Source organism: Acartia tonsa, chromosome 4, assembly GCF_053477335.1.
Source record: "Acartia tonsa isolate MP-2025a chromosome 4, ASM5347733v1, whole genome shotgun sequence".
NCBI classification, from domain to species: Eukaryota; Metazoa; Arthropoda; class Copepoda; order Calanoida; family Acartiidae; genus Acartia; species Acartia tonsa.
The window spans coordinates 5,418,213-5,433,648 of NC_137263.1; the positions used below are offsets into that span (position 1 = coordinate 5,418,213).

Genomic DNA, 15,436 nt, shown 5'->3' on the forward strand with positions numbered 1-15,436 from the left:
GTTCCCAGCCATACTGAAAAATTATGTCTAGCATCGTATTATATCAAGTTTTCTACGTATATATATATCCGCGGAAAGCTGTTCATAATACGATGCGAGAAATAACTATTTTTACCTCCATCCAACACCAACATAGGTATCTGTCTCGGCTCTGTTCACAAAAATTACAATTATCTATTTCACATTTATTGACCTTTTATAAAACGACCAAGCTAATATTGTTTGATTCATTTTTACAAGAGACAAAATTTATTGAAAATGTTTGCTTAAATCGAAATATATTTTTATGTCTTAGTATAGTGTGATTCTATCAAAAATAGGTTAAAAAACATTCTAACTTAAAAACCTTTTAATGCAAAAAATTTTCAAACCTTCAAACTATTGATAGACAAAACTAAAATAATTATCTATTGCATTCCTGACAACCATATCAATTTGCTGTTGTTGGCTGTGTAGCTTCCAGAATAAAGTGACTGTACTTGCAAGATCCTGACGGGTGAATGTGTCCAGGTCTGAAACTGGTCCGGTAATGGTGGAATTATGCTGGCAGTAGCGTCCAAAGTGACCAGCCGAACAGTAACACACTCGTTTACCTCTAGCAATAATAAATAAGAAGTGTAAAAAAAACTTTAATTCAAGAAATGGCATGTGGACGATTTTTCTAATTTTTAAAATTAATTTTTGTCCACAAATTATTGAATTCTTTCTACAAACAAATAGAAAATATAAAAAAGTATCTGTATCAGTACCTGTATTCTGTATGTATATAAATCTTACCTGGGTAAAGCTGTATTATCTGGAAGTATATAAATCTAACCTGGGTAAAGCTGTATTATCAGGAAGTATACATCTGCCTCTGTTCATATTACCTCCATAATCTGTATTCTGTATGTATATAAATCTTACCTGGGTAAAGCTGTATTATCTTGAAGTATCTTGAAGTCTGACCTGTTCATATTACCTCCATAATCTGTATTCTGTATGTATATAAATCTTACCTGGGTAAAGCTGTATTATCTGGAAGTATATAAATCTAACCTAGGTAAAGCTGTATTATCTGGAAGTATATAAATCTAACCTGGGCAAAGCTGTAATATCTGGAAGTATATAAATCTAACCTAGGTAAAGCTGTATTATCTGGAAGTATATAAATCTAACCTAGGTAAAGCTGTATTATCTGGAAGTATATAAATCTAACCTGGGTAAATCTGTATATCTGGAAGTATATAAATCTAACCTGGGTAAAGTTGTATTATCTTGAAGTATATAAATCTAACCTGGGTAAAGATGTATTTTCTGTAAGTATATAAATCTAACCTGGGTAAAGCTGTATTATCTGGAAGTATATAAATCTAACCTGGGTAATGCTGTATTATCTGGAAGTATATAAATCTAACCTGGGTAAAGCTGTATTTTCTGTAAGTATATAAATTAGGGTTGGGCCGGATATCCGGTGTGGCCGGATATCCGGCCATTTTCAATATCCGGCCGGATACCGGATATTGAAACTATTCGGCCGGATATCCGGCTATAACTTTTTTTATATTTTACACCAAAAATCTCTGCTTTTTAAAATTTTAAATGGCTATAATTTTCTTATTATTGAAGCTAGAAGAACATTTTTGAATATGTTTATCTTTATGTAAATTTTATTTATGAAATCTCCAAAAGTTTATTAATAAATTTTTTTTTGCTACTTTAATATCTGGTAATTTAGCCGGTTATCCGGCCGGATATCCGGTAATTTGGCCGGATAACCGGATATTTGCCGGATATCCGGCATTTGAAATCAGCTGAAATCCGGTATCCGGTATCCGGCCAAAAAAGTATCCGGCCCAACCCTAATATAAATCTAACCTGGGTAAAGCTGTATTATCTGGAAGTATATAAATCTAACCTACAGGGTAAAGCTGTATTATCTGGAAGCATATAAATCTAACTTGGTTAAAGCTGTATTTTCTGTAAGTATATAAATCTAACCTGGGTAAAGCTGTATTATATGGAAGTATATAAATCTAACCTACAGGGTAAAGCTGTATTATCTGGAAGTATATAAATCTAACCTGGGTAAAGCTGTATTATCTGGAAGTATATAAATCTAACCTAGGTAAAGCTGTTTATCTGGAAGTATATAAATCTTACCTGGGTAAAGCTGTATTATCTGGTAGTATATAAATCTAACCTGGGTAAAGCTGTATTATCTGGAAGTATACATCTGCCCCTGTTCATATCACTCCCGCAATCTGTATCGTCTGAACAGTCCTCCAAATATTGACACCTGAATGATTTAACATTTGAAATAAATTTATTTAATAAAAAACATTTTTAAGATTTAAAAGTATAACATCCCTTTTAAAAATACTGCAAAAAGAAAATTAAATATTATAGGATCAATTATTTTATGAACCTAAGGGCTGCAGGACAGGCTAAGGCCAACAAAAAATGGATTATTTTCATGATTTTTTTTATTGAAAAGTTTACTAACCTTGTACCAAAATACTTTGGTTGACAAGAACATTTTCCATTCTTGTCCATATCTCCATTACTCCCACAATCACTACAAAACAAAACTGGAGGTTATCCATTTGATTTACTCTATGAAATTATCAAAATGATCTCATTATGGAATGGACGTACTTCTTGCTATTTCAGCTTAAAAAAATAAAGCTCTTTTTAGTGTCTATAAAAATAGGGGATACTTTGGTTAAAAGTTTTGAAATTTTTTTATAGGCACCATGAAGAGCTTCTTTTAAAACAGGGACAAGGGAATGCTATTCTGACAAACAACTGTAAAGGAAAATTTCCCACAACTCCCTTCCCCTTTTCCTTCCCTTCTTTCCCACCCCTCTTCACTTACATGACAAAAACAAACTATATCACTAGATACCCCATAAGGTTTCGCGATTTTTTGTAGAATTGTTGGTTAGACTGGCTACCCCTGATTTTAAAATCGTTGCAGGTTTTTAAAAAAAGGGAATAGTAGCTTTCGCAATATTCCGTAAAATTGTGAGCAAGCTTCCAGTCAAATGCGCTTATTAAGTCTAGCTGTTCTTAATGTTGACTAAACGCATAGTATAATTAAACACATATTCAAAAACAGTTTGACCTAATAACATTTGAGTGGCATCTTACTCACAACTTTACGGAATTTTGTGAAAGCTATTCCCTATTTTGCTTTTCAGAAAAATTCCATTTGACAAATTCTTTGAAAAAAAAGATTACCCATATCAATATTTTATGTAAAAAGAAATGTCAAGAATTATAATAATCTTGTTCATAAATAATAGATTGATGATATTTGTCTCTGGTGATAACTAGTTCAAGTGAAGAATGATTAGGAAAATCTGCTATCTATTGAATTGTTAATGGATGAAACGTGGCATATTTAAAATAAGATTTGTCTGGGGTAATCAATAGGGTCTCAATAAAACCATCGTTAATAATAAGTTGATTAAGGGGTATTAAAAAAACTATCCCTACATAAAAGTAATTGGATCTTTGTTGTATGTGTGTATCGCTGAATTGATTTGGTTATTCTTTTAGTTTTATAACTATTTTGGGGGAAGGCCACCATCTATTCAAGAGAAATCGATAGGCGGCGCCACTGTATGACTTACTGGAATTCCCTTGCTGTGTCTGTCAGTTCATTTTACTATACATGTATTATCCTAACGGAATTAATATAAGCTGTAAATAGAATTGTCAAAGATCGAAAACTATAAAAATAGCAGAGGTTTTAAAATAAAAAACAACAATTTACAAAATTATTGTTTAATTTGCAATATAATAACAAAGAAAAACCTAGAAGTTGACCCCCTACTTTCAAGTGTACTTTTAGAAAGAATAAGTAAGTTAATTTGGGGGATGGGTGTAATTTTTTTTCTAGGGGCGATTTCTCTTGGGAGAAAATAGTTTTTATCCTTCCAAGGACCAGAAGAAGCTTCCCTGTAAAGGGTTCAGTTTTTAGAGACAGACAGAGATCCTATTACTTTATTAAAAGGATTAGTAAAGATTACCTGACTTCATTTTTTAAAATATTAACATCAGCACATGACCAGAATCTATATTTATCTCCCCACTCACGCGCTTCACGGAGTAACCGTATCTGAAATGTGTTTTTTAAAAGCAAACAACACTTAAATAATATAGGATGGCATCATGCAGAGTTTGAAATCGTAAGGACAATTCAAACATGCCTAAATTAACAAAAAAAATCGTGACGGACGGACTTCGGCTTCGCTTTAAAATGTCATGTCATTAAGTCATATCAACATCGAATAATAAAAACTACATATAATATTTCGGTGCTTTATTGAGAGCTAAGTCGTTGTTATTCTAACAACAATAATACAAAAGTTAATCTTGTTTAAGCTGTTGTTAAAATGATAAGGATGACAACATCCATAAAAGCGAAGCTCTGAAATGGAAGGACAAACTAACATTAGAGTGTCAGAACTGAATAAGCAAATATCAATTCATAAGTCTAAACAAAATTGTAAGTAAATTTGTTGCAAAACTGCTTAAATACATGTTACTGTTTATGGACATACTTACATGTTTAGGACTTGATTAGAACACAGTAATAGTGTCTGACTGATTATGACGTAACCAAAAAAATTAGCCAATGAGAGGCCACTATAAATTTTACCATTGGTCAATAACGGCCTCTCATTGGCTAATTTTTTTTGTTACGTCATAATCAGTCAGACACTATTACTGTGTTCCTTGATTATACAGATGCTTATAAAATTGTACCTTGTTGTAATAAGAATCAGTATTATAAAAATCAGACGAATCGGATAATTTTAACATACAAAATTTTCTGGTAACGATTATAGAGTTGCTGCGCTGTCTAAGTCGTACCTAACATATAGGAATCATCGTGCAAAGTTTGAAAACGATATGATAATTCTAACCTGTTTAAATTTTAAAAATGACCTAACCGTTATGGACCGACGGACCGACCCTAATCTTAGAAAAGCTTCGCGTATAATAAAAAACTTACTGTACAATTATGACACTGAATATCTGGTATTAGAACAGGCTGGAACTGTCGTGTAGTGTCTCCGCTTTGGAAGCCTCCAATTGAACTTATTTCACTAATTAACAACAGATTATTCTTTGATTTTTCACATATACTGAATAACTCTTATATAAATTATAAACACAGAGCTGGATCTTTAAATAACAGCGATGCTGCTGCCGATGCCTCTAGTGATCCAATTTTGAAAGCGTCACAAGTACAATGGCAAACAAAATGGCAGTAGTAAGCCGCGAAAAACCCCTCTGGCTCACCACTGCCATTTTGATTTAAAGATGGATTTTATTTGGAGCACTGGCAGTGGCAAAGGCATAGGGAGTGGCAATGGGCAGCCCTAAATGATTTAAAAATAAGAATAATGAGAAAAAAAGTTTAGTTATGGATAAAATTATTCTTTTTTTTGTAATTTGTCTATTTAATATTTTTTAGACAGGGCTAACAAAAAAAACCAATTTTTATTTACGTTTCCGTGGTTATCTTTTGGAAAAAATATTATATATGCTTTTTTCACAGTTTAATCCAGGTAAAATTTAACGGATACCAAGTCGTGATTGAAAAATTAAAAAATAATCTGTTTCCTGTTTGAATCTGGGTTGACAGGTTCTAACTCCTGCAAAAATTGATCAGATGAATCCAAGAGTTCCAGTCTGTACCCACCTAAATTATTTAAGCTTGAGAAGGATCTGTTGCTTTTTTAAATATTGAAGCTTCTCTATAATTCACTTTGCCTGTCAGTCTGTTAAGATCTGGGTAAATGTACTTTTATTAATTGCTGCGTAAGATATACTACTGATTTGTCCCCTTTATTCTGCTCTGCCATTGTATTATCCCTTTAAATACCTGGTGAGGGTACCTTCACCCTTCCAAGAGAAAAATCCCACTGAATTAAAACACCCCCCCCCCCTCCAAAAACAATTAACTTTTCATTTTAAAACTAAATACGGACTGGCGGGTCAAATCCCCCCCTTCCCCCAAATGCCCCTAGAGACATTCAGACAAAGTGATTTATAGAGTAGTCTTGCTAAAAAATATATTTTTTATTAAAAGCGAAGCTTTTCTATAATTAGGGTCGGTCCGTACGTCCGTCCGTACGTCCGTCCGTCCGTCCGAGATAGATAGCTTTTATTCGTTAATTTAGGCAGGTTAGAATTGTCCTATCGACTTCAAACTTTGCATGATGATTCCTGTAGTAGTTAGGTACGAGTTAGAAAGCGTAGCAACTCTATAATCATTACCAGAATGTCCGTACGTCCATTTTAAACATGTTGATTTTTCTACTTTTTTAAAAACAAATTTTTATGTGATCTAATTTTCCGTTTGATCTGATTTTTTTTATATTGATTCCTGGGACAACAAAGAACAATAGTATAAACGAAGCAACTCTATAATCAAGTCCTAAAAATGTAAGTATGTCCATAAACATTATCCTGTATCAAGCAGTTTTTCAACAAATTTGCTTACAATTTTGCTTCGACTCATTCGATACTTTTATATTCTGATTATTCAGTTTCAGACACTTTACAAATGTTAATGTCCGTTTGTCCTTCCGTTTCAGTGCTTCGCTTTTATGGATGTTGTCATCCTTGTTTTAAACAAAAAATAAGAACGATAATTATGTACAATCATTAAAAGTAAAATGTCAGTACTTGTTAAACTTTTATTGTTTCTAAGTATTTAATAGTAGGGAGCGTGATACTAATTTCACAAAAATCTAAATAGTAAGCGAAAAATTTTTTGACGATAAAAAATGTCTGAAAAAGACCACTGAAAATAATATTATTTGGTGACTATAAAAATACTAATAGTAAATAAAAAATTTCTTATTCCAAAAAAAATATTTGGTTTTATGTTCCAATTGGTTGAAGACAAATTAATAAGCTCTAATTTGAGTATTTAGTAGATACATTCACAAATAACTGTTATTAACATTAACAAATAAATATTTTCCTTTCACTGCCCTGCACTGTCAATGGTTTAGTTATACGTCAAGTAGTTTTAGCTTATTTATATTATTTAAACGAAGTTTTTTCTATAAACAGGATTGGTTCGTTCGTAACGCTAATCTAGGCAAGTTATAATTGTCCTTTAGAGTTTAAAATTATATATGTTTAATTTATACAGCGTAGCAACTCTATAATACCAAAAAGTCCTTATATGTCCATCCTATACATATTTATTTTTACTAATTTTTTTGCTCAAATAAGTTGTCATATCGCCACTGAAATGATTCCTAAAACGATAAGGCACTTTTATATATATAGCATCTTCATTAAGATATATAAGTTTTCCGGAATTTTAAAGTTAGGGGGAGATTTGAAATCTGCATCAAATTTTGAGGATTTTTTATAAAATTCGTTTTTTCTATAATTCTTTATCTAAAAGCGGAAATGCAATTTAAGTTAATTAATTTTGGCATCTGTGATTGGTGGATTTAAAAAATCTTCGCTCTGATTGGATGGCGTACATCATTCAACCAATTAGAGCGCAGGTAATTTAAAATCCACCTATCCTATTGGTCAAAATTAATTAACTTAAAATGCATTTCCGCTTTTATATAAAGAATTATACAAAAAAAACGAATTTTATAAAAAAAATCCTTAAAATTTGATGCAGATTTCAAATCTCCCCCTAACATTAAAATTCCGGAAAACTTAATCTTCATAATAAAAAAAAGTTATTTTAAAATGCATTTAAATAAAATAAAAATTGTCCAATATGTAATACCACAAGCTTTTTTTCTTTGAAAAAGTTGATATTGAAAGTTTGTTTTAATCCAGGTTATAAAAGTATGTCGTGAAAGTGTCCCAAGTAGCAAGTATAACCCACTTCTTACTTTGTCCTCCAATTTGGCTGTTCTGTTGATAATATCATTTACATGCATGCATTTCAATAGACAAGACATGTGTGTCTGTGTGTGCTTATTAGTAGTGCAGCTATTCTACATTTAGGGGTGGATAGTACGTCCAACGTCCTAACAAATAGCTCCCTTACCAGTAGTCAACCTTTACACTATGATGTAGGAGTTGAACATTAACTTGTCCGTCCTTACATCATAAAAAAGCTAGCTCCAATGAGCATCATCCTTTCGGTTTAAATTCTTGTATGCTGTACAATTCAAAATTGTTTCAACTCTGTAATCGTTGCCAGAAACCCATTCAATTTATTTTGAAATGTGATTCCTAGAACTACAAGAGACAATATTTTATTCCTAAAATTCTGCATGCGAAAGTGTCATGTATCCTCCATGTGTTAATCTTGTCTTTTTTTAAGTATGTTTATGATTCTTGTTTGATTGTATGTTCGTTTGTATATTTTTTATGGATGTCGTTGATCCTTGTTTGATTGTAAGTGCGTGTGTGTGTATTTTAATGTAAGGGTATGTTTGAATGAATTAGTAATAGAAATAGAAGAATAGAAGCATATTCTGAACCCTTTTTACGTCAAATCTAAGAAGGAACATTTCTAGCAGACAAAAGTATTGTTTACTTTCGACTCAAGCTGATGTGGATTCTTAAGAAATTATAGACTCGCTACTCGATAGTGAGGCAAAATTATTATTGTGAAAATTAATCCAAAAGCACATTGATAATCTACAAAAATTAAACAAAATCATATGTTAATAACCCTTTTAAGATTTTATTTAATTTTTGTAAATTTTTTTATTCGATTTTGGAGGATTTTTCACAAAAATAATTTTGCCTCACCAGCGAGTAGCCAGCCTAACTTTTTTTTAAGAATCCACCTCGTTACTAAGCTTTCAAATTTAAACGAAATTTTTGGGCAATTAATTCTGATTCCGCAAAGCTTTGTACTAAGAAAATATACTGTTTACAGCTGACTTTTATCTAAGTGTGAAATGAAAAAAAAACATGCATTCGTAACAAGATGTGTACAAAATTTCAACCAATGAAATTAAATGTATGTACCGATGCGATTCTCCTATTGGCTCAATCAGACATTCCCTCTCTTTCTTAGTACCTTTATTGAATTAGTTCACAACTTGTACATGAAAATCAAAATATAGAAAAGGGTAAGTAAACTACAGATATTGATTTAATATTTTCCGACCTCTCCGCTACTTTATAATTGTTATTTTTAAGTCTCTCTAAAAATCTCAAAGCAACCTTACTATCCCTAAATGCCTGGTATAAAGTACATAGGGTTGGAGAGTTTTGCGGTGTTCTATAGATTCCGCAATAGAGTCAATACTGCAAGTGTTTATATCAGTGAAAAGACAAAATAGTTTAAATGATTTAAAGTGATGTTTAATGTTTAATTAAGAAAGTCAAGCAAATGAAGAAGGGTCAGCTTTTACAGTTGTAATAATTTACAATCTGACGACCATGGACCCGATGCACAATTTTGACTGATGGGCGGGCGGAATCACGAGCTAACTAAGAGAAAGTCAAAATGAGTTAAAGATTAACTTTGCGTCTAAAAACATGGCTCTATTCGAAAATAAAGGGACACCGAGTGTTGCCTGAATAGCCAATTCATTAGAATAGTTGGTTATGAAAGGGATGCATGATCTGACAATTATCCTGGTACCATTCCCTCCAGGCACACACCAATATTTATTTCAGTGACTGATTACTCCTTTTTTTCATATTTAGTAGTAGGATGAGACACCGTCTTTTATTGTGACAGAGAGGCAGAAGAAAAGACATCGTTCTACTGTACATAATAGTTTATCAATATCCCAACTTAAATTATATCTTTGTATGCCACATCCTTATAATAAAGTAACAGGATGTTTGTGTGTTTGTATGTTTGTACCGAAGGATCTCGCTAACCGCTGAACCGATTGGGTTCTCCTTAACAGGGTAGCTTCTCATAGGTCCCGAGAAGGTTTATAACTATTTTCTTGGGGGATGGGACACCCCCAAGCCCAACCCCCCCAAAAAATGAAAAAATCTTAAATTAAAAATGAAAGGGGACAACCCCCCCCCCAAAAAAAATTTTTTTTTTCAAATTTTTTTAACTAAAATTAAAAATGAGGGGGGTACATACACCCCCCCCCAAAAAAAAAATTTTTTTTTTTCGCACCCCCCAAAAATTTTTTTTTACTTCTCTTAAAATATAAATAAAAATTTAATTATTGAATTCGACTCTCTCCTCCTCAAGTGCCCCTAGAGGCCTCTAGGGGCGTAGCCGCTAGTTTTAAATAAAGTAAATTGAAAACAAAAAATAACGCACAAAATTTTACACATTTCCCACGGCGTTTCCGACAGACGGAAAGACAGAAGACAAAGTTAATTTTAGAATAACCTTACAACAAAAAGTTAAAAACTTTACCTTTTAATTTACAACTACATAATCAATGAAAAACAAGGATGACAACATCCATAAGTAGCGAAGCCAAAAAATCCATGGATGGGAATACGGTTGTTTTCTTAAAACGACAGGAAATTTAATTTTTATATCCTTAACTAAAAAAATCAGGAAAATCGGACTATATACATAAGAGAAATGGAAAAATAAGGAAAAAATTAAAAATAGCCAAAAACCTGCAAAAGGGCAGTGTGACTGTCATGGTTGTTTTCTTTAAACGACAGGAAATTTAATTTTGTTATCTATAACTGAAATTTTTTGGAAATAAACACCAAAGATGTGGAGAAAAATGTGAAAAATACAAAAATAGCCTAAAACCTGTTTAAAGGTAGTCTGACCGTCATAGATGTTTTCTTTAAAGACAGGAAATTTAATTTTGATTATCTAACTGAAAAAATTTTGGAAATCGGACCATAGATACCAAAGATATGGAGAAAAATGTGAAAAATACAAATATAGCCTAAAACCTGCTAAAAAGCGGCCCGACCGCAATTGAGTTTTTATAGTTAATTGTGCTACTTATTAATAGGAATGTTGTCAAAAAATTTCAGCATTCTATCTTTTATAGGAGCTGAGTTACACAGGGGCGTCCAAGCTTTTTTTTTTGGGGGGGGTAAAAAAATTTAGGGGGGGGGGTAATTCGTGTTTGGGGGGGGTAAAATGGCGCGCGAAGCGCGCCGAAATTTTTTTTACCCCCCCCAAAATTTTTACCCCGGGGGTAAAATTTGATTGGGGGGGGTAATTACCCCCCCTAAAGTCTGTTGGGGGGGGGGGGTAAAACCTCCCCCAAAATCTGTTGGGGGGGGGGTAATTACCCCCCCCAAACTAATTTACCCCGGGGGTAAAATTTTTTGGGGGGGGTAATTTAATTATGTAAAAAAAGCATCTACCTAATCTATTAAGTTAATAAGTACTATCCTATAACATAAAGTAGTAAGTAAGGTTTATTTGAATATAGCTTCAGATTTCATTACTTTTAATACTGAGTTCTCCTTTTTAGGAAAGCTTCACATAGATCCCATGATGGTTCCACACTATTATAGGTCAATCCTTTGAGTGGTTTTAGGCTATTTTTCTCCTCCCTTTTTACCCTTTAGAAAACACGAGTTCTTAGATGCTAAGGGCGCCACTACTATTCAAATATATAGTAGTATCTCATTCTTTAGAACATAAAAATACAATAATTAACTCACTAACCAATGAACCAATATGATTATACTTTAAAGTGAAGCGTCTTATAGGTCCTGGTAAGTTTTATAACTAGTTTTGAGACACCCTGACATCCTCCCAAAAGAAATCGCCTATAGAAATTCTTTTTCATTATTTAATGAAATATTTAATTTAGTTAGGTATCTATTTTATGGAATCTTCAGTGCTTTACAATTACATCATAGATCCCCCCCCAAAAAAAAATTTTCAGTAAAATTTTTTTTTAAGAACATTCAATTTGGGGGGGGTAAATACCCCCCCAAAAAAATTTTTTTAAAGAACATTTATTTTGGGGGGGGTAATTACCCCCCCCAAAATGGTTTGGGGGGGGGTAAATACCCCCCCCAAAATCGTTGGGGGTGCCTACGGCACCCCCAAGGTAGGGGTAATTTTTTTTGGGGGGGGGTATTGTTCAAAAAATGTTGGGGGTGCCTACGGCACCCCCAAAATCGTTTGGGGGTGCCAAATGGCCCATTACCCCCCCCCTTGGACGCCTATGGCTGAGTAGATCCCATTTCCCCCATAGCGTTACGGACTGACTGACTGACGGACTGACTGACTGACGGACTGACTGACGGACAAAGTGAATTATAGAGTAGCTTCGCTACTAATAAGCTTATGAAATAATGTTAAACTCTAGTTTAACAATGTCGTATATTGATGTACTTTTTCTTACGGTAAAACTAAAAATTGAAAACACGTTTCAAAGATTTATTATAAAAATTAAAACATACCTATAAAAATTAAATTAAGAGGGCACGGGTTATTACCCCCCCCCGCCCCCCTTCCTTCTCCTTCCCCTCTGGCTGGAAGCGAAAGTGCAAATAGTATATAAGAGAAATTCGATTATGTAACAAAAATGCACGTTTTTCAAGCTTAATAAAATGCGGAATAAGAATGGAAGGAGCGCGAAAAAAAGACAATAAAACACTTTTTTGTTAACCTTTTAAAGATTTGCATTTCTGTTTTGGGTGTGACACTTTCTAACCAAGCCCATCTTCTTCAATTTTCAGTAAAAACAAGGCCAATTATGCCCAGCAGAAGCGCAGCGAAATTAAGTAATCAATATGTTTTATATTAAAAAAAGAACAGTAAAGTGTTATACAATAAGAATGCATTTTAAAAATGTTGTGATTAGATGATGGAAGACTGAATGAAAGACTGAATTTGTTATTTTTGTTGGATTGCTTATAAGATTTTAATTCTCAAATCCGTCATTAAACAAGGAAGTTGAAATACTTGAACAGATTGACGAACGAACCCTGCATGTAACCATAGATGCACATATAATAAAAAAGTAGACTATGCCTTATAACATGTAATACAAAATTTAAAAAAAATATTAGCATAAACGTTTGATAATAATATTTTGTGCATCATTATTTTTAAAAGCGAAGCTTTTCTATAATTAGGGTCGGTCCGTCCGTACGTCCGTCCGTCCGTCCGAGATAGATAGCTTTTATTCGTTAATTTAGGCATGTTAGAATTGTCCTATCGATTTCAAACTTTGCATAATGATTCCTGTAGTAGTTAGGTACGATTTAGAAAGCGTAGCAACTCTATAATCAATACCAGAATGTCCGTACGTCCATTTTAAACATGTTGATTTTTCTACTTTTTAAACAACAAATTTTTATGTGAACTATTTATCCGTTTGATCTGATTTTTGGTATATTAATTCCTGAGACAACAAAGAACAATATTATAAGCGAAGCAACTCTATAATCAAGTCCTAAAAATGTAAGTATGTCCAAAACATTATCCTGTATCAAGCAGTTTTTCAACAAATTTACTTGCAATTTTGATTCGACTCTTTCGATACTTTTATATTCTGATTATTCAGACACTAGACAAGTGTTAATGTCCGTTTGTCCTACCGATTCAGTGCATCGCTTTTATGGATGTTGTCATCCTTGTTTTTTATACTTTTTAAAGGTTAAAGACTTTATTTAAGTTTATTTTACCACATTTTAAGAAAATAAATAAAAAGCCGTTGACACAGACAAACAAAAGAATGGGACACAAGAAAGAGTAAATAAAAATAAAGTAGTTAACAAGGATGGCAATTTTAACAAAAGCGAAACAATATCTAAATAATAAATAAAGGGAGTTTATTTATGCCGTAAAAAATTAAAAAATAAGAACTATATTAATGAATATCATTTTCTGTGAGTATATAGCCCTAATCATGAGTGGTTTGCAAGTGGTTTGTTTTAGTTCATAAAACCAAAAGACAGCAATCGCAAAAGATTTTGTTTGTCAAATAAAGGGTACTAAGTTTTCCTGTATCGCTTCTTAACCGATTAAAATCCGTGGATTAGAACCTGTTATTTGCCATACTGAAAAATCATGTATGGCATCGTAATATAACCAGTTTTCAACAAATATAAAAATGTACAATTATAAGATTAAAACAATTTTATTCCCGCGATGTCGAAGGGGCCGAAAAACTGGGTTTAATCTTATGATGTTGTACATTTTTATATCCGCGGAAAGCTGTATATAAAACGATACGATAAATTATTATACTTTAACGTCATATATTAAATTTTTACGGTTAACAGACGAACACATAATAATAATTGAGAAGCTTGACTCTTGCAAATAAAGAAAGGGATGAAAGGGTGAAATGACTTGATAAATTTCAAATCATCTTCTACAGCCAAAAATTTGACAATAATTTTTCGGCAACAATTTCTTCGCCACTTGTCTGTCAAAGCAATAGCGCAATAAAATTGTAAACAAATTTTGCAAAAAAAATAAATTTTGTAAAAGTTATAATATAGGAGAGCATATTATACAAAATATTATCATAAATTTAAATTCTAAAAGCTTAATTATTTTTCTAATACTTTTTTCTATTCGTTAATAAATATGGGATATTTGGATTAGACAATGGGTGATTAACTATTCCTACTAAAAAAATAAATTTTCTCCATAGCACTACAGAGGGGGTTTGGAATTACCAGGAATAAAGTATAGCCAACAAGCCAAGTAAATCTGAAATAATATATGGAAATAAATAGGTAGTCAATTCTATTGTGTTACCCCACAACGACAGTTGAAAATCACGTGTAGTTTTGTAATTTTTTTTTCGGATTAATTTCGTTGTTTGTATATGCTGGAAAAATTACCTACATTGCTAAGTGTTACTGGACAAACAGACGGATGGACATTTGGAATTATAGAATAGCTTCGTTTATAACAATGTCTAAATCGACCAAGCTAATATTGCTTGATTCACTTCTACAAGAGACAAAATGAATTGAAAATGATTGCTAAAATCGAAATATATCCTCAAGTCTTAAAAATAAGTGAAAAATATACTAACTATAAAATATAAAAATATGTAACTCAAAGCTCATAGTATCAATTATAAATTTTAAAAATTAGATTACCTTTGTGAGGGTATCCCAGGTGCCAAGTTACGTTCAGCACTGATCTAGATTTCAAGTCTGCGGTTGCACTTCCTTTTTTCATCAATCAGTTCACAGATTTTTTAGGCGGAAAAATGATATAATTAGAAAAGGAATTCATAAGTTTAAATGAATGATAATTTGATTTCATTAATGAAAATTACCCTAATTTGTGATTTCAATTATTGGTTCAAAAGTTTGGATACTTATAGTTTGAACCGACCAATCAAGAGTTAATAAAAGTACCCAAAGCTTTTAAAACACAAAAATATGAATACGTGCCCATACCACTTTGGGCCGGTAAAGTGTAGTTTACAATTCAATGTCCCCTCACTCCTAACTTATTTATACTCAATACTTTATTTAGATTTATTAATTAAGGAAGTAAGGCTAAGGGTTTCCCCTAATCAGTAGTTCCTGCAGAATTTTGGGTACTGGT

General features: G+C 32.4%; 1 protein-coding gene across 1 annotated transcript in view; it reads right to left on the bottom strand.

The window, feature by feature from the left end:
* Nucleotides 1-15,061, bottom strand: part of LOC145318159 (uncharacterized) — a 32,208-nt gene extending 17,147 nt beyond the window's left edge. Inside the window, exons 1-8 of the mRNA XM_080159505.1 lie at nt 14,980-15,061; nt 5,620-5,698; nt 5,006-5,099; nt 4,017-4,105; nt 2,486-2,557; nt 2,183-2,278; nt 419-595; nt 116-151 (exon numbers count right to left, since the gene is read on the bottom strand). Of these exons, the coding sequence (XP_080015631.1) occupies nt 116-151; nt 419-595; nt 2,183-2,278; nt 2,486-2,557; nt 4,017-4,105; nt 5,006-5,099; nt 5,620-5,698; nt 14,980-15,061 (725 nt within the window). The remainder of the gene's footprint in view (nt 1-115; nt 152-418; nt 596-2,182; nt 2,279-2,485; nt 2,558-4,016; nt 4,106-5,005; nt 5,100-5,619; nt 5,699-14,979) is intronic.
* Nucleotides 15,062-15,436: the final 375 nt, after the last annotated feature.